The sequence below is a fragment of the Accipiter gentilis genome, chromosome 13 (assembly GCF_929443795.1).
Source record: "Accipiter gentilis chromosome 13, bAccGen1.1, whole genome shotgun sequence".
Lineage (NCBI taxonomy): Eukaryota > Metazoa > Chordata > Aves > Accipitriformes > Accipitridae > Astur > Astur gentilis.
In genome coordinates, this window is record NC_064892.1 from 30,125,990 (window position 1) to 30,149,645 (window position 23,656).

A 23,656-nucleotide genomic window follows, 5' to 3' on the forward strand; every position below is an offset into this window, starting at 1 on the left:
CCCAGTGGTTAAGATATTCTCCAAGACAGGGGACAGGGATTTGGATTTCTTGAAGCAGAGGTGTGAACTGAACATGGATGAGTACCATAAAATGTAAGCTATGGATTAGCTCCCTTTCTAGTAGCTAATAGTATTCTGCCTCAGTGTCTGGGTAGTGAGGCACATACCAAAAAGAAGGTGCACTTATACCGAATCCTGTCGCATCTGAGGCTTTCTGTAAATCTGGGATATTTTTAAGAATAAAAGCTGAACAAGGACTGCAGATTGAATGAAGCTGTCCAAATATGCACACTGAAAAAAATAAGAGCCCCAAGAGCAGAAAACTCTTAAATTTACCAGGCAAGTTGTTAAGAAAATTCAATAACGGATGCCTGAAACTGAGCAAGTTTGAACTAGGAGTCAGACAGATATTTTTAAAAGCAAGGATAGTTAAACCATTGGAACAACTTTTAGATACATAATGGAGAATCAATCTTGTAAGTACTTAAACGAACACTGCATTTCTTCATAGGAAGGTAGTTTCTGATTTAGGCAGACCATAAAATCTAAACATAGGAATCTTGCTGTCAAGTTACATCGGAATTCAGAATAGCTGATCTTAATGGTTCAGTCAGTTTGTTAAAATGAATTTGTCTCAGCCATGAAAAAGCAAGGGGGTTTCCTCTTGTAACTTCCAGCCCCCATACCACTCCCTGTTGGAAGGTTTGTTTCTGAAATAGCAAGATTACCAGCGCAGATTATATGGAGACAACAACAATTTTCAAAACAAAAAAAAAGAACCTCCATTTACTGTTATATAGTAATAAAATCTGGTTTTATACCACTGCATTAAAGATAATTAATTTGGTCAGTCTAAGTTATAACTAGAGGAACCTATTTGCATTTGACAATCTTTATCAAAGGTTTACTCTAACATGCAGCTAGCAAACACAACCAACTATCAGTTCCTAAGTCTTGACAGACATGAAGCCATTTTCCCAGTCTATCACCAGTTCATTTCATTATAACCCCTTTAAAGAGATGTCATAACATCCCTTTGCTTTCAAGCTTAAAGTTTTGGCAGGATGTGTGGGGGGGGAGATGGTAATTCTGAGATACTGGAAGCTTTCCAACAGGATAAGAACAGCATTTTCCAGACATTCTGCTAACATCAATTCATGGATGCGTGTAACTTCTTATCATCTCCATTGCAGGCCATGGCTCTCAAAGACATTTCCTGGGCCACTGTTCATATAGATTTGTTTGTTCTGTTCAGAAAGATAGGAGAGGAAAAATTCAGATACTTTGCCATTAGAAAGGGCTGGAATAGTTAATGTCTGAAATAGTTTGTAGAGAGCATTTCAAATAAGAGATTGAAATGCTGGATAAGGGGAAGCACTTTGAAGATTGTGATCAAGTTTCATCTTTGAAGACAGCCAAAAGAAAGTAGACAAGCTTAATGGAAGAGGTTACTCAAGGTGACTTGCCATCACTGTTCCTGCATGTGAAAGAAGCAGGTTAATAAAAAGTTCTTCTTTTTCTTCGGGTATAGAAACACAGCAACAGGATCACACTGAATTTTAACTTGTTAGTGACCGTGGTGACTTCCCCTCCCACTCAGCCTTTGTCAGCTGGGTCTAGGGGTATCGTACGTGAAGTGTGGAGAGCCTGCAGGTTCACTGCTTCAAAAAGACCACCTGCAAGTCTTGGTCTGATTAGAGTACAATACAAGTTTCTGATTAAAGCAAAGACATTTCCTTCAAAATATATGTGCCTGCATGTACATATATCCTACTCTGCAGACATTTAGCCCCAGCCTTGATATCTGCTAAAGGAGGCTGGGTGAGGGAGTTCTGGGAGGGAGACGTGAATTTAATTTCCAGAGCAGCAGTCCAATAGCACAGCCAAGTACCACGTGCAATACAGTGCCATTGTGTAGGTATGCAAAAGTCTTCCCAAGGAATTTTCCCAGTGTCAGATATTTTAAAAAAGGCTAAACCACAGAGCATTACCAAGGTCTCAGGCATTTCCTATTAACATCAGCTAGCTAGTAGTATGAGAGATTTGAGTAATTCTTTGAGGCAAAGAGAGCCAAGGGCAACTGCAGAGAGTCCCAGAGGGGAAAGTAGCAACACTCGTAGTTCAAAGGAAAACTTCAGGTGATCCATTATGAAGTTCCCATGTTGCAAGGGTCATGGAATAATACCATGGCATGCCTGCACACTGAAAAAAAACTGCTCAGGAAGCCTTTAACTTTGCCTAAGATGTACTTGTAAATGCCGCAGGTACTTTTTCTTGTCTGCATGGTTTATCTACCATGTACTGTGGACCCTTCTTTTCCATTAGAAATACCTTGGTCATGCATCTGACTTTTGGAAAGCATTAAAATGTTGTCATCTGCAGAAACAGGGAGATAAAAATTAAATTCCAATAGACTAAAGGGACAAAGAAAAACAAGAAACTAAAGCTAACCTTGCAGTAGTTTCCCCCGCTCATGTAACAGAAATTACCAAGGTAAAATGGGCAAAGTGAAATACTGGTATATCATATCACAAAAGATGTAGGAAAGATTGAATAAATTTCAGTGTTATTTCAAGTTTTTATTTCTTTCATGTGTTGTATGTGTCTAAAAACATATTTAAAAGATCCTGTCTACAATACAAACATCTGTTTCTTCTTGAGTGTCTGCTGTTGAATACAATAGTAAAACAGTTCCACAAAATCCCCACCAAAATAAAACAAAACAAAAACCCCGAACCAGCAATGCTTCTCCTTCCCATCCCAAAAGAAAAGCCTCTACCTGCTTCTTTAGTTCAAGTCCCCGAGATGTTTTTGGCTTGGTATAGAACAGCAAGTAAACACAGATATTACTGCAGCTTCTGCAGCCGCTAATGTCTTCTTTTTCTGAGATCCCAAAGACTGGGATAATTACATTCTGCAAGAGGCAAAACAATTTATGAAAAAAAAAAAGTGACACATTCTCTTATTAAAAATTAAATAGGACTTTCATAATCAGCTGCTTCAAATATGCGTGAATAATGACAGCTAGAAACCAGTCTCCACAGATTGCTCATGAAGTGGGTGTGAAGCTGAAGTCAGGGTAAGACAAAAAATCACGATGATAAAAGAGCGCTTTCTTGGAGCTTTTACAAGGTCATTTGGCCTAGGCCAGATAAAAGTGAATATTTTTCCAATACCCTGTAACAAGAGGGAGAAAACAGAATTAAAAATTATCTTTTGCAGCAAAAGCAAAAATCAAAGTGAACTTCCCTAGGATTAAGTCCACTGGAAAATAGTCTCCCTTTTCTTCCGACAGGTTTTAGCTTTTAATTATGTAAAGCCTTCATGAAGGGATTTCTATCTTTTTGTAAATTTAATTCACAAAACGTCCTAATTATCTGCAGACATATTAATAACTCTTTGAACAATATATTAATGTAGCAAGCTGAAATGTGTTTTCAAAACAACAGTAAAACATGGCTTAAAAAAGTACAAAAGTACACCCATCCATAATTCTTGTACAGTTCATATGTAAATATATTATTGGTATTGTAGATATTGTGAAAACCGACAAAGAATCCAATGTGTTGAACTCCTTCAGCTGCCCACAGTTTGCAAAACCTAATAGTATTGTGGGCTGCAAACGATGGCCATTTCTTCCCCTGTGGGGAGCTGCCTTTATCTACTTGTTGTCATTTCTTTAGTGAATTTGAGGTAGTTTTTAATAACAATTTTACTCCTCATAAAACTGAAAAGACGACTCATGGGAGGCCAACAATATTATTTAGATACCATCTTCAGAATACAACCCTGCTGCAAAAAAACTAAAATAACTGTTGGAGCAGAAAATGAGGAAGAAAGTCGTAGAAGAATATCTGCATTTGTGGGAGAAGGGTTGAAAGCAAGGGGCTTATTTAAATTTGACTTTTTAAAATTCCTCTTTATAAAATTCTAGCTCTCAAAAAAAAAAAAAAAAAAAAAAAAGAGTTATGTCAAAGCCATCTCCTAAGGCAAGAATGATGTGGGTCAATACCTGAACTTCCTTCAAAAGTCTCCAAGCCTAGAAGTAAAGGCTCTGCACAAATCTTTATATCGGAACTGGGTATTAGGGTAGGGAACCCCTTTCAGAAAAGAACATCGGTGCCGTGAGCCTTATGAAAAGGTCATTTGAAAACAGCGGGCCTGATTTCTCTGATTCAGTCGTGGTGTTTTACCACTGGTAGGAATAGTCACCCTGTTTGCTCATGGGAAATAGCAGGAAGAACACAGCCCACGACAAAGTCATCCTCTTTCACTTAAGCCCACTGAAAGTTTGCAGAGTCGCCTCCTGCATTTCCAGCCACGTTCCTCAGCTGCCCAGGTTTATCCACTCACGGTCCCTGACACAGAGAATGTGGCTGTATTGAGGTTTTAGCAGGAAATCTCACGGCACCCCCAGCAGATGCCTTCCCTTCCATCAGCACCTCCTCTGACTTGAAATACACGTTCTGCACTTCTTTACGAGAAGGTGTTTCAGAATAGGAATGTGCCATTGCATGGCCCCAAACACAGAGTTGGAAAGCATTTTTTTTTTTAAGATAAATCTCATATTGCTTGAGAATTAAACCACGTAAGCTGTCATGATGAAATGTCAAATATGAAGCTAAATTAACACCAGCATTGGTACTAAAAAGAATGAAGAAATTCATTACCCTTACCTTTCTCCTCCTTTATTCCAAGTAGTGCGACTCCTGGATGAAATAAAAAAAAAACGCATTAGTACAGTACAATGTACAGTACAATCACATATTTATGCAAGGAATTCTGGTTTTCCAGTCGTGTGGAACTTTCGTGATTACTTGGTGCCCTTTCTCGTCTTTTGAAACTCCACTTAAAATAACAAGTAAACCCTTCTGCAAGATTCCAATTCCAGAAATAAATATTTCTTCAATTTAAACTCAATATGAATAGCAGGGTGTATTAACTCAGGAGATAAGCATATCTTGTTTTTGCTGGAAAAATCAATCTAGACGTGTTTCCAATATCTTCAGATGCCTCAATCCTTTCCTGATCTCACACAATTTGAAAGAGTGAAAAGTTTCTTCTGCTCCTCCCCAGACTCCCACTATTCTCTTTCAGGATGAGATTTTTAAAGGAAAGAATGCGTGAGCTCAAGCCAGGCAGAACACATCTGCATATGCTGTTTCACTGCCTTGTCAGAGGCAAGTCATTAAACTCAGCTACAGCCTGCCTGCGCCTGCTCATCTGAGGTTCCTATATTGATGCTGATACTTCTGCTGAGTAGTTTATTTATTTTCTGCCATCCTTCTGCCAGGAAAGACAAGCACATTACTCTCAGTGAAAAGAAAACAATCCCAAAGACCAAAAGAACCAGTTTTAGGAAAAAAATTAATAATCTTTTCAACTCAGATTGTACGTAGACTAACCAGGTTAAAGCTAAGTTAGCCAACCACATTCCTCATTACAAGAAACGTAGCTATTGTGGATTGCGCTCTGGAACCTTTTTGTATAAATAGTCTAGTCTCAATATTCCCACGTTAAATAAAAGCTTTTTCTTTGTGCTGGGAAACCAGCATTTTCAGTGCAGCTTTGTCCATCTAAAAATTCATGGAAGGCTGCATTAAAGGCTGATTCTATATGGAAAACTGTGGCATGCGTGCTGGCCTTGTAACTTCAGGGACCTTTGAGCTATAGTTCTTCTTTGCTGTGCAACAGTAACTTCATGACATGCTCCCTCTCAAATTGGTAGCAAACAGCATAAATCAAGTGCTGGTTGAGACTCCGAAGAAACATTCCCATGGATCATGCTACAAGAACTAAACCAAGTGCTAACCCACAAACCATGTTTATTTCAAATAGTTTTATCCATAAATCATGTTTCCTCAAAACAGATTTATCCAGCATCCATCGAGTCCCTGTTCTGCATATGGGAAAGGAAAAGAATGGGGTTTTCTGTCACACTGCACCTGTGTATTCAGGGCATAGTTGCTTCCCACAACAAATATTTAGAATTACACATCCACTGAAAGAGCAGAGTCAGCATCCGAGAGAGCATTTCTCATTCTTATGCATGACTCCGGGTGTAATGGAGACACAAAATGGGAAGGTGTAATATGTCATGTTGCCTTCTAGATTCTGGGTTTACTATAGCTCAGAGAGTTTCAACAAGACAACTAGTATTTCATTAAAGAAGAGTAGACAAATAAATTTCATATGTTCACCACGTCACCTCTTCCCATCAATCGAATAGACAAAAGGGTCCTTGACAGTGCTCCATTTCCACACAAAAAATAAACAAGGGCTCCCTTACAGGCTTGCCATGCGTTAGCACTTGGCCTCTGCAAATCCCTCCGTACTTCAACATGGGCAAATCTCATGAGGGAGTGACATAAAAACATGCAACTCTTTTATAGTTATTATTTTGTAAAAATAGAAGTGTTTTAACATTTAAGTAAAACTGATCATTTGTGCCATTACTGTGAACAGATACTGTTTTCAGTCATGGGTCACAGTTGAGTAAGGATTAAATCTTGTTGATTAAATTTGATATCGATATGACAACTGTTATTTTTTTTACCCTCCTATTCTAAAAGTTTTATCCTTATGTTAGAGACAATGGCGGCACAAAGGACATCAAGACTTTCTTGATAGCATACGACAAGACTCGACGCTTTCTCAAGGGTGCAGTAGCTCACAGACAAAAGTGGAAATTCATTAATTTGTCTTCCCATTAAAAAAAGAAACCACACAACCACCCAGACAGCACCCTGGCATTTATAACCAAAAAGGGAGAAAAGATTACTTTCGTGAAGATCCTTCTTGAAATAACAGCTTATAAATATTCCTAATAAAACACAAGATGTCTGGAGGGTAGATGAATTAATGAAAACTGGTTTCTTACCGATTAGGGGACAACTGGGCAATGCAACCGCTCTCCTCCTCCTTTCCCAGACGCACACAACAAATTCGCCTTCCTCCCCTCCTCTCCACGTCCCCTGTGATATCCATGTCCCTTTTTGCATCCCTAGCCCCCAGGGAAACAGGGCAGAGCTGCAGCCGAACAACGCAGAGAGTGCCCAGGTCCTTCCCATCACCCCTCAGACTGGGGCACTTTTTGGGGGGTCTCTCCCCCAAAAAGCCATTGCTTTTCATGAAACGCACAGAAATTTAATTGAGACTTATACTCCCTTGCAAATTTGGCTAAAGAGTGGCCAGCAGGTTGAACGCCTTATTACATGTAGACACACAGCATGATCATACAAACTTCATTTTCTTACGAAACCAGGCTAATAGAAATAATAGTGAAAAATACAGCACGTGTATCGACAACACGGTGTGATGTTTAGTTTCTGTTCAGTGTGAAGCCGTTGTGACTGTAAAGACTTCAAACCGGAAAAGAAGAATTGGGAAAGAGAACAATTATTTCCTCTTCAGTGCCACAGACGGAGCAGACTCAAAAATTACCTGCAGGTCTTAACTTTGGGAACCTTTTTAATTTCTTTTAATCTTAGTATATAGTCTGACCTACTTCAGTTAGCTCCCTTGTAATGTAAAATGTCACACTGCAGACTTGTAAGCCCCACCTGGAGTTTAGTTCATTTTGCTTAAAATCCCAAGGGAAGGGAGAAGAATCTTGGTATAATCCAAGACACTGAGGTTGCAGCCTCCAGCCTATCTTTTGAGAGAGATTTTTCTTTCTTGCTCTTGTTACCAATACTAATTTTTAATTCCTTTCCATGATGACATATTATCTCATAGTTTATTCTTTCCCTGCTTTGTTTAGTCTTCAAATCTCGCATCATAGCAAAAGGAAAAATGGATAATCTAGCATTACCCAACAGAAGTCAGGCTTCTTGGGAGCCATTAAGTAAACATTAGAGTAGGAAATTTATCACTTCTACACACAAGGTTTTATTGCGTTTGTGTTGATGCATTCTTTGAATACATGTATTTTTAAAAAAGCATAGATTGGCTGTGTATGTCACAGAGTCGTCTGTTGTTCAAGCTGTGCCTGAGCTGAGAGCGCTCATTTGGTGGTACCAACACCCGCCCTGTGGAAGAGGATTTAGGGCATCTGGCTAAAGGCAAAACCCCGCTCCCTCTGCAGGCAATGGCAAAGGTTTTCAGTGGTGCCTGCTGTCAGGCATCTTGATGGAGATGCTCGAGTTTAGATGTTGGGGATCTCGGCTGTTTCACGCATTTTCTTTTCTCAGAAAACAGTTTACAAATTGGGACAAAGGACAGAAAGTGAAATAAAAATAATAATTTCTGCCCTTGCTGCCTTTGTTAACCAGGGCCCATCCAGCAGACTTTATCTTTTGCCGCTTACTAGGTATCGGTCAGCTCTGTCCTACCTGAAGCCTCTGCTATCTGCAGACACGCCATCCTTCAGGAGAAGGTTCAGCTGCCATACAGAGCGCTCTCTTGGTCCCACTCTGTCACTAGCCTGGACATCTGTACTTTGGCTTCCAACAACTCCTGGATTCCCTGGCACATGATACAGGCCTTACCAGTAAAACCTCTAACCAACTGGTTCTCCAAGCAGCTGCCCACAGACCTTATGGGATGTTGACCTGGCAGGTCCTCCTTCATCTCAGCAAGACCAAGAGACCTGCTATGCACAAAGGTGGCCTCAGTCCAAGGTTCCCGAGCCCTCTGCCATGGCCCAGGGCTTGCCCAAAGCTTGTAGCGATTAAGACTCTTTTTTTCCACTTCCAGTATATAGAAAACTCCAGCAGCAAGAATATCTGCTTCTCAATCATGCCTTGACTTTGTAGACGCTTGAACCCATACTGCCAACACACACATCCCCACCAGAGAGTCCAACTAATCCCGTTCAAGCTTTTCTGATTTATCAGCTAAATGTCTTCCTCTACACTGGCACACTCACTAAATTCTCTTAGACTCTCATGCTTTTGCTGCACAGTCTTTGTAAATCTTCCATTTCTGCACTAGGGTCCTCTCAGCAATGGAACTTCAACCTAATGCAAATTTCCATGATGGGAATACTACTTTTAAATTTTTTTTACACTGAAGAGTGCAATTCTAAATAACAGTCACATTAATGCCTCATTAGGACAGCTGAAAAAATTACTGGATGTTTAATAGGCTACAGTCAGGATATCTTTTCTTCAAACAATCCTTACAAATATTATGTATTTTAAATTGGATGCAGTTGGGTCTTCTTTGTCGTAATTTTACACAGGTAAAAAATGAACGGCTGTACCTTTCATGGGATTTTTCCCCTCCAATTTCTATAACATATTAAAATGTTTACAGCATTTCCAAACATCTTTCATTTAAAGGTTTTCAAAAAATCCCTTAGGATTTCAACACCCTTTTTTTCTGAACTTAAGGAAGTACCTTGCATGCAAAACCACTGAGTTCTGCTGCAAGAGCAGCTGTTCCTCCCTCCTCCCATTTGAACAGCTTATATTTAAGACAGGATTTCTTCCTAAAAGCTATTGTAGACAGCCAGCCAGGACTGTACGTTCTGTCAGGCAGGCTAAATGCACACAGACACATAACAGTATCTGGGGGAAAAGTCAACTTTTAAATAATCTGATTGCTTTCACTTTCTGTACCCAAAAACTTACCCAGGCGTCGTTACCGAGGTAGTCCAGACTCCCAGAATAACCAGGTTGGTAGATGCTATTAGGTTGTGTTTTGTTCTGCAGTCGGTCCAGGAAAGCATTATTTACTCTTAAAATACAACAAAAAAATGAATGATGATTGAAGGTAGCTGAGGAGTTCACAGACTTTTGAAATTTAACATTCTGCGAGTGGCTTTCCCTATTCTCAGTTCAATACCCATTTTCCTACGATTTTCAAGCCTGTGCTGCATAACCATGGACGGGATTGAGATAGGGTGGATTTCATTTTCACTTCACTAGGTGCATCCTTATCCTGTGATCAGTCCGTCGCGATTAAAAGGCATACCTCAGCTGCTGTGAGAAATGCACCAAAATTCTCTGTAGAAAGACAACCTGCATACCACCACCCACCTTATTGGGGGGGTTAGCTATTTTGACAATTCACCTTAGGTGGTCTTTCAGCCTTCAGTACACAAGGAGAGTTTCTAAAAGTACTGATTTGCTAATGCCAAAGAAAACCCCCACTTAATCTTGTTACTAATTGGGACAATTTGTGTAGCTGACAACTTTCTGTACCATCCAGCTCTGAAATCAACTCTAGCATTTTCTCGTACTGCTCTGTCAATCTGGAAATCATGCACAAATACAAATACACTTTTCCTCAATCTGTTTTAAATATTTTCAAACCTTCTGAAAACTGTTTCTTTTTCCCTGCCTATTAACGCTTAGGACTGACACACATGCTTAGACATGACTGTTGTTTTGATGTTTTACAATGCTATTGGTAAGAATGATGTAAAATGCAAGATACTGGATTATTTCTGTCTAGGGACATGAGATGGACTGAATCGAAAATCCTTCATTAACTTCTATGGGTAATTATCTCAATATCTTTGCTAGAGAAAAAAAAGAAATGAAAACACTATGGAGAGTGGTTGCCTACAGAAGTAATTTTTTTTATATTTCCTTAATGATATAAAGAAGAAACAATTGTTGTTTTTATTTTTGAGCCTAAGCGTTGCTTCTTTTTACCAGCAGAAAACAAAGTTGAGAATAAAGCTATGCTTCAAGATAATGGAAAGTCAGTTAAGGGACAGAAGTGCAAGATTAGAACCGCTGAGCACAGAGAGGGCACAGCAGTGGGGCACAGCCTGGGGCACGACCAATGCAGCAGCAGAAGGCCAAGCTGCACTGCAGCTTCTATCTCTATCGATATCAAATCCCATGTTTAGCTCTGCCTGTTAACTTAGTGACAGTCGACCGCAAAATGTGGCACGGACAAGTAGCCCATTCTAAAATAAAGCAAAAATAAATAAAATGTTTCCCAGCTGAAACTACTATACTAGTAGTTACTCATGAAAATACTAATAGTTTCTACCCTATGCTGTAACCTATGCTGAAAGGATAAATGAAGTGAAAAAGGCACTCTGGGTCATACTGAATCACAGGGAGCAGTAATGATGGATATTAGTGGCTCATTTGAAGGCAAAGCTAAACCAGAGGCGAGATCAGGGAATCCTCATTGCAATTGTTTTCTAAAGCACGCATGCCTGCGATTTTGAGACCCTTTCCAGATAGGAATTCAATTAGAGTGTAATCTGCATTTTGGCATCATACCTCCTCTGTTCATTTCGATGTGCTCTTGTCCTGGCTTCTTCTTCCTGCTTTTGTTTAAATTCCATGAATTCAGCCTGGGAATGATAAAAGAGAAAAAAGAAAAAAAAATCCCAACAAACTTACTTTTAATTAACATACCTATATTGCAAACCCAATTCATTTAAAGGGCTACGCCAGACACCATTCCTCTTCCCCTTGCCCCAACCCACAGGTTTGAATTTCCCCGTGGGTCCAAGGGGGAAAACAGCCAAAAAGTCATCTAGCAGGAGCAGACCCAGCCATCGCACCCGTAGGGTCCAACGAAGATGTGCCCTTCGGTAAGGATGGGAAAATGGTACCCATCGGGGCGGCGAAAGGGCGCGCAAACTCCCAGCATTGCGGCAGCCTGCCGCCCTTATGTCACGTCGTATTAAGGTATAGAAACAACGTCAGTGGGAGTTCTTTTCGGGAGAGTTTGCTCATGCGATTTTTAGCCAGGACTGTGAAGGAGACACAGCTTGTGCGACTCCGCTCTGTGTGTCTGTGCTTGTTTGTCTGGCTCTTGTTCCCTGCGATGTACCCAAGAATTGAAGATGCAGATTTTTCCGCAAAGAAAATTTGGCTTGCAGGGTGAGGGGGAATGGATAGGAACAGACCCATCTTTCATGTTTTCCATAGCAACTGAGCAGCAGTAGCAATAGTAACTAAAATAAAATGAAGCGGTTAGATAAAAGCTTCAATAACTGAATGGAACCACAAAAGTTTTTAAAAAAAAAATCAATTTAAGTGGAACATTAAATAAAAACTATGCAATAAATGTATGAAGAAAATCAATAACTGCAAATGTGTTGTGTATCAATATTTGTCTAGCCCTAAAAGAAAAAACAGGATTAAGAAATAAAAAAGCCAACCTTAATTTTCACTGTTTTAAATAACTATTCAACCTGAAAATTAAAACCCAGTATCTGACTTTCCAATATGCTGAGTCCTCTCATGGACTAATGTTCTGAAATATATTGTGTGTATATGATGCGGTGTTCAAAGCGTACTGAAAATTTCTATATCAAGCAATACATACTAAAACCTGTTCCGAAAAAAAAAGGGAACTGACAAAGCCTATACGTTTTATAGCTACACTGTGCTCGGAGGTATGCACAAGACAGAATTCACAATTACTTTAATTAATATTAGTTTGAAGTAGAAACGAGCCAACATATATCTGAGGGACAATTGTTGGAGCCTTTAAAATACACGTTATTTACAGTCGGTCTGTAAGTAGTGCATTACTCTGTGCAATAGGTAGTAGCAACTCTGAAGGCAAGGAGCACTTGGAACCATGTAGGAACCAAGAGCAGCCAACACCTTCTCAGCTGTCTGTGGAAATCAATAAAGAGTCTAAAGCTCTACGTGAGCCCCTTAAACCAAACTCATAAAGTAGGAGTGTGCTAATTCACATCTGTAGTTATTTTCTCTATGGAAGAATCAGTGTAAAGAATACGACAGCTACCAGCCTTAGACCCATCAGGACTGGCTTTCAAAAATTTTTCCTCTGTGTAATTCTGGGGAATAAGCGTATGCCTGATGGGAAAGCAATTAAAAGCCTCCCCTTTTCCCCACCTTTTGTTTCCAGCATCCTGGTTGCTAGAATACTATGAAACGAGGACACTTATCCCCAACATTTAAAGAAAAATATCCGTGAGACCGGCTGAGTCACTTCTCCAGCTCTAGTAGCAACTCACTGAGTGGAATTTCTTGCGCTAAGATTCTGCTACCGGGGAAGCAGTTTAACATTAATTTGGATGTTAGTAACAGCAGAGGCATAGCAAGAGGCTCCGTATTTGCTAATATGGATTTGCTAATACGATTTGCAAATGCTGCCCTCCCCATACTTGCACAGTCAGACCTGGAGCCGAGATAGATAACTTGGCACAGCACCTTCGCCTTGTGTAGACGAGCTTTATGTGGATATGGTACCCAAATCCATGCCAGAGGGACCACAGTGGTTCGGACGCATCTCAGGCAATGCGTGCCGCATATGCAGAAGATGGAGTTCAGAGCGGCGGTTACGGCATGCCTGGTTTTTAGACAATTCAAAACTCATCTTCTAGGTGGTTAGCAAGGGAATGGAGAAGCATACGGACTTAACAGCAAATCTGAGTGCTTCCACACCCCCATTGGGGCAGGCAGGGCGCATGGGCCTCGATACTCAAGAAAGAGACTACTCAGAGTCTGAGATCATCACGAATATCTCAGTAAGTTACTTCTGCCTGAAAGAGAGGAAATTGGTTTCCTTAGTGTATGGAATCAGGTGCCACGGTCAAAAAATGCTCTGCGTAATTGTTCAAATGAAGACGCGAACAGGAGCTAGTCATCCAGATGCAAATAGCCTTGACCCCAGAAGATAATTGTCCTGTCCCTGTCCAAATTTTACAGCTTGGCTCATCTCTCTCACAATATTTGAAAACAGTGATTGAATCACTTTTTCTAAAGAGAAGCTCTATGCATAGGCTACAAGTAATCAATGTATTTAATTGGTTTCACAGCATGCAAAAATGATACAATATGCAGACCGTTAATGTATAATTACCTTCCTCCGTTGTTCTTGCTTCATTTCCTCTAATCTTCTGTTTTCATCCTCTCGAAGAGCTTGCTTATAAGTATGGCTTCTCATCTATTGTTCAGCAGAGAATATAAATATATTGGTGTGTGTGTGGGGGGGGCAAAATCCCAAACCTTATTCCCAAATCGTTATACAGGTAATTAAAACAGAACTGGTTGAATGATTCCAGTAACTTAAAAACCAGATTAGTCTCAAGACTAGAATTCCAACAAGAAGTGGTCTAAAGCGTCTCAGTCATTCGGTTTGGCTGAATGTCACCTGCACATCACAACCAAGCAGCCACAGCCCATGCTATTCCATGTCCCAGTGGCAAGCATAAAGATACTCTGAGCAGTCAGAAAACACAATCAGGATATCCGATAGTGAGGTGGGGTATTCTGGCAAGAAAAAAAAGTACCGAAAATATTACCAGGATAACAAAGCAGAATGGGGAACAGAGGGGAATCCGGGATTACTTGTGGAAAGGCATTTGTGGAGGTAGGGCAACAGAAGCTGAAAGATCAAATCTGCTATATTATTTGTGGGGCAGCCAAGAGAACTGAAAATCTGAACTGCACATCATGAATAATGTATTCAACGGTGTAGTAGGTTTTCACGACAATAAGTAGCCCTGGTCTTTCACAACTTGTAGTTGTTAGCAAAGAGCCAGGCTACCATTAGGATCTTATAGGATCCTTAGGATCTTATACATAGGAACTTACACTGAAATCTTTGAGCAGGGACATAGTGTAGCACACTAAATAATGACCCAGTATAATTTAATACAAGAAGTGTGCAGGTTTGACTTTAGTGAGGAATTTGTTGCAGGTCTACACAATGTTCTCGAAACTTGATATATGCATGCAGAATGACATCATTAAAACAACAGGCACATAATTTGCTAAAAAGACTGAATAGAGAAAGCAATTATTAATAGCTCAATTTTGAGCTGGGAGGAGTTGTTACATGTCCAGGGAGACTCATTCTGGGTCCAATATTATTCATTACTCTCCGTAATGGCTTGGAGAATTGTGTGGAGTGTATGTTAATCAAGTTGAAAGACAATAAAAATCTACACAGGATTGGTAACACTTTGAAAGACAGGATTAAAATTAATTATGAGCTTGATTAAGAAAGAGGGCCAAAAAAGTCACCAATGACAGAGTCACTCCAAAGAAGTTAAATTTGTTCATGCACATCAAGTAAAATTTGACACTGATATTTGAACTAGGCATGCTAAATTAATATCACCATCAAAGAAATGATGTGAGGGAAAAAAATTAATCAACATTACATTGCCCCAAACTTTCTTTAGAACATGAATTTTAAATTTAAAAAATCACACATATATATATATAAATATATATATATATATATGCCCCCCTTTTAGCATGCATGCCAGGCACTTTCTAAGCTTCGCTATTTCAAATACATTGTTCCTGAATCTTTTAATTACTCCAGGCAAAGGAGTCCAGGTCCAAGATAACATCAAAATTAGATTTCAAATTTTCCCACTGGTTTAGCATTTTGGTACTATGCCAGGTTTATTTAGATAACAACTCATTGGTTATGGGCTTCAGATTCCTCACACCGAGCGCAGAGGCTGTGCGTATGCCTATAGACCATACCTCATCCAAGATGGTTGGGAAGACATTTTGCTAACTGCACTGCTGCATTACAAGCAAGTGATGAATTGATTCACAAAGCTATAGAAATGCTGCCATGCAAAAGACACGTATAATATCAGCTAGTATTAAGGAACAGTACAGATAGACTATGTATTTTATCCGCTTGGACATTAGTGAAGCCAAAGATGAACCATGGTATGTAATTTGGCATAACTTATTAAGAAACCCATCAAAAACTGGAACGAGAAAGGCACACATAGGTAGGTGAAGTAGAAGGCAAAGGCTAAAAGTAGGACCTATACACCTGAAAGAATTCAGTGTTCCTTCAGGCATCCACCCACTTCTGTATATGCGAAAATATAAATATATAAAATATAATGCCAAATTCCAAGTCAGTCCTGGGGACATGAGCTCATTTGTCTTCGCAGCTCAACATTCACACCGTATGAAAGGCTGCAGAGCTGGGTCTTCCCTACCAAAGAACAAGCTCCCCGCTGTTTGGAGTGTCAGACGCTTCAAGAGGGAGGTAGAAGTGGTTTCAAGACATCTTCTCTCCCTTCCCATAGTCCTTCATCTTCCTTGTCTGCCCAGGACTACAAAAGACCCGAGGAATCCAAGGGGAAAGGAACCTATTTTCAATATCACCTTCCCTTTTCATGCAATGAAACCCAGGAAAAGATACTAGAGGCAAGACAGAGCTGTCATATATTCTGTTTGCAGCAATTTCTGTAATGGGAGGGTCTTGCACGTTTCCAAGGCTTCCGAGGAAATGTGGAGGTAAATCTTCTCCTCCCTTTACTCAACTGTTGGTGTTCAAGGTTGTATACAACAAAGGGCTGCCCAGATTGCATACTTCCAAATTCTGCTGACTAAAGACTATTGCTTGTAATGACAATTTCTGTCCACTTGGCTGCTTGCTCTCTGTCTTCGCACAATTAAAAATCTCCCTAAACGAGAAAGACTTCTGTCTCAGGGTTAATATTCCTCACTGCAAGTTTTTACATCAGTAGGAAAGCTTGATTTAGACACGAAGAGACTAATCATATGTAAAAAAGCCTTTTTGAGGCAATTAGAATAATGAAACTTAAGCAATACTTTATCTATTTCCTAATTACATTGATACTTACCAGGCTCGTTCAAACTGGGACAAAGTCCCCAAGCAGTCTATGGAACCACTTTTAGGATGCAGTGAGAAATAAGCTTCTCTTCTGACTAGATTTTCAGTGCAGTAAAGCATCCGCTGACATGAATTAGTTGAGATTTCATAAAAGCTTGCCTCCAATGGATGGGTACAGAGTACATTTAAGATTCTGATCTGACCTTAGAATATAAATCTGGCTCTCATTTATCAGAGAGAGATCTGTGAGTAATAAAGGCAGTCCCCTACTATGTAGGATACTTTGCCAGTGTGTAAGAAACAATGTAGGCAATCTCATTCACCCAGAAAGACTCCCTGGTACTCGCTGAGTTATGTCGAGGCAATTAAGCTCAATTAGAATATTCTAATATTACACTATTGACAGCACCTGGAAAGCTGACAGAAAATATAGCACGTGCCATGGTTTTGCTTACCCATGCTGTAGATTCTGGGCCACAATTAGCAATCTGACAGGAATCACTCTTTGGCAAACCCAAGTCCAATCTGTTCAATAATTCATTGGTTTTGCTACGAAGAAATCCAATCCAAATAGAATTGTTAGTGCTTCTATAAAAATAAATACAGCTTTTTATTCCACCCTTGGAATCTAGCCGAGACATTTTATCATGTGACTGCTGAAAAACATCACAGGTGGAACAAAAGGTTGTGGAGACAGACAGAATAAAATAGGACAGAGGATACAGAACCTATATTGTGGATAAGACATTTGCTGGGAGGAATTTTTAAGCAAATAATTATTGCCATTTGCATATTTGGGGTCTACAGTGGCTATGCTTTGTTTCCTCATTGTAAAGCTCCTAAAACACAGACTCGCATAACATTGGACTTCATCAGGATGCAACTGCTTCACTGAATTGTTGCAAATCCTTCTACTGAATCTATAAATCTCAGATAAGTCATTTAAAAGATTATTTTAAGGAATTTTCCTTCACGGTTAATACAATGAAGCCTTACAACAGATTACTTAATCAAGCAGAAAAACTTTGAAGCGTTTTGTAGCATTGGGAAAAAAAAAAAAAATCTTGTCTTTAGTTGAAGCAAAATTACATAACATTGTCATTTCTTATTCTGGCAAGGGCAATTTTATTTTTCCAATCGCACCCCTTATAAACCAGATTTTCAAAGTAGCATCACTTTGCTCACAGTTTCAACCAAGTGCAGTTAAACAAAGCCACAAGCAGCAACATAAACAAATGTTAAGAACAGGAATTTCAGTGCCATGATCAGGAATCAGTTTCCTAACCTGCAGTCCCAGGCTACTCAAGTCTTTGCTTACTCAAAGGAACAGAGTTAGAGGAAAGAGACAATTTTATTTCTGAATACAGCTTTGGAAAGCAGCGAAGTACTGAAGTGAGAGCACAAAGAGTTCTTCAACAGGCATTCAGCAAAGATTCACTCTGCTAACAGGGCAACCAGCTCGCTCTATGCCACTACCAAAGGCAGCTACTTCACCTTGGAGAAAAAGCCTTGGCTGCCAAAGAGTGATGATGACTAACTGCTGAAAGACTACCAAGTGTGTTTTTCTCTTTCACTCCATGATCTGAAACAGTGAGTGGATGCATTTTTGGAAAACGTCCTGCTGGTCAGTGGGTATATTGAGAAGAAGTGGGGAAAAAGAGCAAGAACCCACAAGTTCTTCTCTGCTACTCTACACAATAGAAAAACCATGTTAGCACTTCAGGTACAGAGTACTTGCTCACGCTGTAGCAAGCCATGCTTTTAGAGTCTCAGCATTCCCACTTCACTCCCTTTCCTCCATTACCTGGGCAGTTAACATGGACCTCAGTCAACACACAATACAGAAAGAACCAACTGAAAGATAAGATCCCCTGATCTACAAAGCACCCGTATATCAAGGTTAAATAGATTTATAGTCTTCTTACCCAAGCGTTAAGCGCATACATTTTTTCCATGAAAGATGGTGAGATTGAGTGGTGAGATTGCACAGAATAATTTGGGGAACTTGAAGTTTTTCTCTACCTATGCTAAAATTGGTAAAATAACAATTTATTTCAACACCAGAAAGACTAAGAACTCCTACAGAAATTCTGTAATATATTCGAGAAGGTTGAAGCTCTGCAAAGAAGTATCTGGGAACTTAGGAGTATACCTGGGTGTCCTAATTCCTTATGGATGGCAAAAGAATGGCATGGGGTATGTGGAAGTTCTCATTATTTGCATAAAAATGGGGTGGAGGGTTAAAACACTGCATTTCCTGGCTCAGCACACTGATAGATGAAAAGCTAACTCAGTTCTGGGATTAGAAAAGATGATTACAAGAGTGGAAGCAAATAAAGTTTCTCAGCAAGACTGTACACTGTGACTGAATACAGAAAACACCCTACTACACCAAATTAAATAATACATTAATAAAGTGTCCCTATCACAAGAAAGGGACTTAGGGTTCTGAACCTGGGTAAAGACAAACTCAGTCAAGTCAGTCATAGATGTTAATTCGCTGTTATTGCTAATATCATCTCTACGGAAACCCAGCAATGCATTTGGAGTTGCCAGACTGTCAAAATATTCTCTGAACGGTATTTTTCATAATATTAAGCTTATAGTCATAACAATGCAGAGCATAGCATAAGCCATGCTGCAGGGAAAGGGGGAAGTCGGAGAGATGACAGTTCAATTAAAGTTCCAGAGAGGAAAGGATTATCTCCAGAAGGAAATCAGCATATCAAAGTGTCCATAGGTATTCCACATTCAGACAGCTGGAGCAACATCTCACTCGCTCGCTAAAACGTCAAGGGCTAATCAAAGATGCTAATAAAAATGTGTTCCTCTAGACTAATTACTATTAAGGAAAGAAGAGCATGAGCTGAAGAAATTAATTTGAATACAGCAGCATCCTGATACCCTTCAATAATAGCTAGGCAAAAAGAGATCCAAAATTTAGACAAACCAAGAAGACGGCACCCTCCTAACAGGCTGCTGACCTGAGCTCTGACTACCCCTAAGCATCAGGCTGGAGGGAAGAGAGCCGTTCAGAAGCACTGGTTGAACTGGAGTGATCTTATGAGAGTATTTTGTCTTTCTCAGTAGCCCTGTTTCCCATTACACCGTTGGGAACGAATCTTTTACTCTGCTAATTAAAATAGGCTGCTCCCATACTGGTACATTTAATAGCACCAGGCAATACTCTTAGCATGGGAACTCAGCCATCTCTATTGTGGTGACAGTTCCTGGAATAGTTTTGACCTGTTCCAACAGCACTTTCCTAAATAACTCCTGGCTGCTGTCCGGGAATGAATATCAACCACAAGTAACTTTGGATGCAACCGTCCCATTTTGGGAGGTAAAAAAAAGTTTGCTAGCACTGGAAGCAGGCAGTCTCAGGTCTGTTGGCCTCAAAAGTGACAGTGACTGGCACTATTTAATTTATTAGTACAGATGCAGCCATGGGGGAGTGAAGCACAATACTGGGTTTGGGGCCTGAAAAGCTCTTAAGAGCTGCCATGGGAAAATACTGACTCTGCTGCCAGGATCATTAAGTAACGTGCTAGGAGAGGACAGTGCACGACTGTGGCAACCAGTCGATGCTGCAGAAGCTTTCTGTGGGTCCTCAGATATACGGCTTTACAAATCACAACTGTTCTTCAGGCAGAGTCCTTTCTTAAAAGCTGTTATGTAAAAGCGCATACTTGAAGCTCAACAGGTACAGGTAAAATGCAGAAACACGAATTTGCTAGGTGCTCCACTGAGAACGCTGTCATTTAGGGATTTAGAGTTGGCAACCTGCACTCACAAGCTACTTGTGGATCAGGGAATCCACACGCGTTTCTTATTGCTTGGGACTAAATGCGTGTGCTGCCCACATTCCCACCGGGATGGGGAGACAAGGGGGTGGATACAAAAGCCGGATTGAGCCTGGGTTCCTCTGGCCTAGGTAGGAGTTCCCATGGTCTAACAGGGTCTCCAGCCTTGACAGCCAAGAAGCAGAAAGCTCCACAGTTGACTCCAGCGCGCAACTGTGGAAGATCTGAAGACCCGCAACTGGTCTTGTTGCAAGACCTGAGGTCTAAAATCCTGTGCAAAATAAGGGCCTTAATGTTTAATGTCATTTGGTCCTAACTCCTGTCACATCTACAAGGCAAACAGAAGAGCCAGTCCTGAAAAGGATTCATCTTTAGGGACGTGAATAAGGATGCGGACTCAGGGCCCAGCATCTTCCTCCACCCAAGAGTCGCACAGCACCGCTTGCTAAGCTTTTCATTTGAGACTGTATTCCTCTCAGAGCAGAGATGTAAAGAAAATAATTTTTCTGCCTACACATAAACTTCTTGGCTTTAAGTCTGTTTTACAGACTAACATTTAAAATGCATCAATTAAAAAGGCTTCTTGTAATCTTCATTATTCCTTCCCAATGAAACCAGTGGCAGTTAATTCTTTTGCTTTAATTGATGGATATTGAAATGCCAGGATACAAAAAAATATACTGGCTTTTATGCCAGTGCTTTTGGGAAAAAAAAAAGCAGCACAATACTTTTGCATATATCATAAATCTATTTATTTCTCTTGACAATTTTTAAAAGATAATGGCCACTCTTATTGCTTTTGAAACCAAGACAGCTCCTGAACATTTTGTTTTCTCAAGCTGCAGGATCTCCAGCATTACAATTCTGCTCTAATGAATGTCCACAAGTACGCTAAGAGCCATTCAAAAACAGTAATAAAAAATAAAAATGAAGGATCCCAAGCCAGGTAAATCATTATAGCCATTTCAGAGTGGAGACAACATGAGTAGTCGCTAAGACAACAGAAAGAACATCTAGTGCTGAATGACATGGACACATCAGCTTCCAAATTCATTGCCAGTAAGCAATGCTAAAGTGATATTTCACCATTTTCTTCCAATTCAGCTGAAAAACTAAGAACCATGCATAATGCATACATAATGTTAGTTTCGCACATCTGCCCAGAAGTTTCATGATGGTTTTTGAACAATAGCAGGACTCCCCCTCTCAGAAACAGAAAAACAAAACTGAATTTCATTCAAGAAGGATCTTCTTGCATCACCAGCATCCATATCTACACTTCTTCCCATATTTCAACATACTTAATTGGCTAAGCATAACAACTTCCTCAACTTTTCCCTAAATTAAGATCAGTCGCTTAACACTACCAAAGCCTAGGCTTTCTAGGGCCATTGCTGCTCCTCTGGCACATTACTTAACAAAATCAAATGTTAAAATAGAATAAAATCCAGAAATCGAGGCAAAGGTCGATGAGACTGCTGTTCATTTATGCAGGTTTCCCATAGATTCTATGTTGGGAGATGGAGAAAGAGACTCCAAAGGGAGGTGTAGTTGGGATTTTCACTAATGAAAATCATTTGCTGCAGTGGGAAAGGAGCTGGGGGGCCAATAATACCATGTGTGAAAATAATCCCACCAAAGGTACATATTTCAAAATTAAGCTATTAAGAAAGTTGCAAGCAACCTGAGTGGGGACACCAATGGCTTTTGCTGATATATAGTTGTACATGACTCCTCTCACACCCCCTCCTCTTTGCAGAGATTTACCACAGCAAGAAGTTTACAAGGTTGAAGTAAGTTCAGAAGGCTACAAGCAACTGCCGTGTGTCCCACAGCTGGGCCATGACAAGGGGCAAGGTAGGAAAAACATCTCTGGCCGTCAGCCACAAACATGCCCTCAGCTCTACGTGGATTCTGGTTCTCCTGGACCTCAACTCTAACCCACACCTGCAGGACGGAGTCCACTTCTGGGTAAGAAATAAAACCAAACACCAGCATGAATGAATGTCCAATTTTTGGTGTGCGTGTGGGCGGGGGATTCATCTTTTGCTGGAAGCTATAAGGTGAATAATTACAATGTGAAATAATTAACCCATTCAAATCCTGTATGATGTTGATGGCTCTTCTGCAATGCTCTTAACTGGGAAGAAAGGCCATCCTCCAGGTACTTAGTTCACTCGCTTTCCAGCACAAATCCTTCTAGCAGCCACATACCAAGCTTAATGCAGTATTCACAGACTTCCCTGGGAGTAACGCACAAGCATACTAAGGAGGACTTGGACAAATCTAATGATAGTGATCAAAAGTGTGCTGCGTTTGGCCGGTAGGCTTTCTCGTCTGCAAGTTCTTGAGCATGTGTTCCTATTCTTGGGGATAAGAACACAAAATGTGGCACTAGTTCATTTTAGGTACAAGGCTTCAAGAAAGTATAAAAATAAGTTTACAAAAAAAAGGCAACTTTCTCAGCAGAATTATTTTCATCAGTTCCCACCCACACCCAAAACTAATCTTTCTTGTCAACCCACTTGCTTTTTTTGTTTTCCTGACTGGATGAAATAATACAGCTAGGCTATTCTTTCCTCCCACCAACTCATCCAATATTCTCGGAAGTTATTTTAGACATCAAGTTTCATTTATTATCTGAAGTAATAAGCATAAATCCAGTTTTAAGGAAAATGCAGTTTTGTATAAGTCTATAGCATAGATCTTCCATTCTGTGTGCTCCATCTGCATGTGCAATCTGCTTCTATATTTTCAGCCAGCTTGCATGGGCAGATTAATGCGTACAATTAGAAAGCAACCTCACAGGCGTTCAATAAACTGCCTTCATTATTACACTCAAGAGAGTCCCTTTGGATGTCTATAAAAGCCTAGTTTTCTGCCTGTTAGCTAAATAATTGACAATGCTTAAAATAATCAGGAGCAAATGAACAAAGCGAAGACCATTGTGGTGAAAAGAAGCAAACAAAAGATTCTCAAGGCTGCAAACCCTTTTTGTGCAAGCCTTCTTTCATTCTCTCTAGCATCCTATATTAAAAGTCTGGTCAGGTTTACATTTGCACTTCTGTGGGGAAAATTTGTTACCAGCCTGCTGTTTGAACCACACATCATAGGGGACTGAATACTGGCAAGGACACTAGTATTTATCCTGTAAAAAATAGATAAATAAATAAAAATTCTGGTTTGATTCAGGTTTTATTTTCTTGCATTTTATGACTTTTGAGAAAACTGCTTTGGCAGGCAAGTGTATATCAGCTTGGTTTGGTGAACCTTCTGCATTGTGTTTGGAATATGCGCTTAGAAGCGCTCTGGCAGATTCTGTTTCCAGCTCCAAATTCTGA

The 23,656-nt window shown here is 40.0% G+C and overlaps 1 protein-coding gene across 2 annotated transcripts in view; it reads right to left on the reverse strand.

Annotated features, from left to right (window-relative positions):
- Positions 1-2,600: 2,600 nt before the first annotated feature.
- The window catches only part of EPSTI1 (epithelial stromal interaction 1), a 48,615-nt gene continuing 27,559 nt past the window's right edge, over positions 2,601-23,656 (reverse strand). For both annotated transcript variants that reach the window (XM_049815794.1, XM_049815795.1), the window contains exons 7-12: positions 16,968-17,061; positions 13,756-13,839; positions 11,190-11,263; positions 9,576-9,681; positions 4,677-4,709; positions 2,601-3,177 (exon numbers count right to left, since the gene is read on the reverse strand). In XM_049815794.1, the coding sequence (XP_049671751.1) occupies positions 4,689-4,709; positions 9,576-9,681; positions 11,190-11,263; positions 13,756-13,839; positions 16,968-17,061 (379 nt within the window). In that variant the 3' untranslated portion in view covers positions 2,601-3,177; positions 4,677-4,688. The remainder of the gene's footprint in view (positions 3,178-4,676; positions 4,710-9,575; positions 9,682-11,189; positions 11,264-13,755; positions 13,840-16,967; positions 17,062-23,656) is intronic.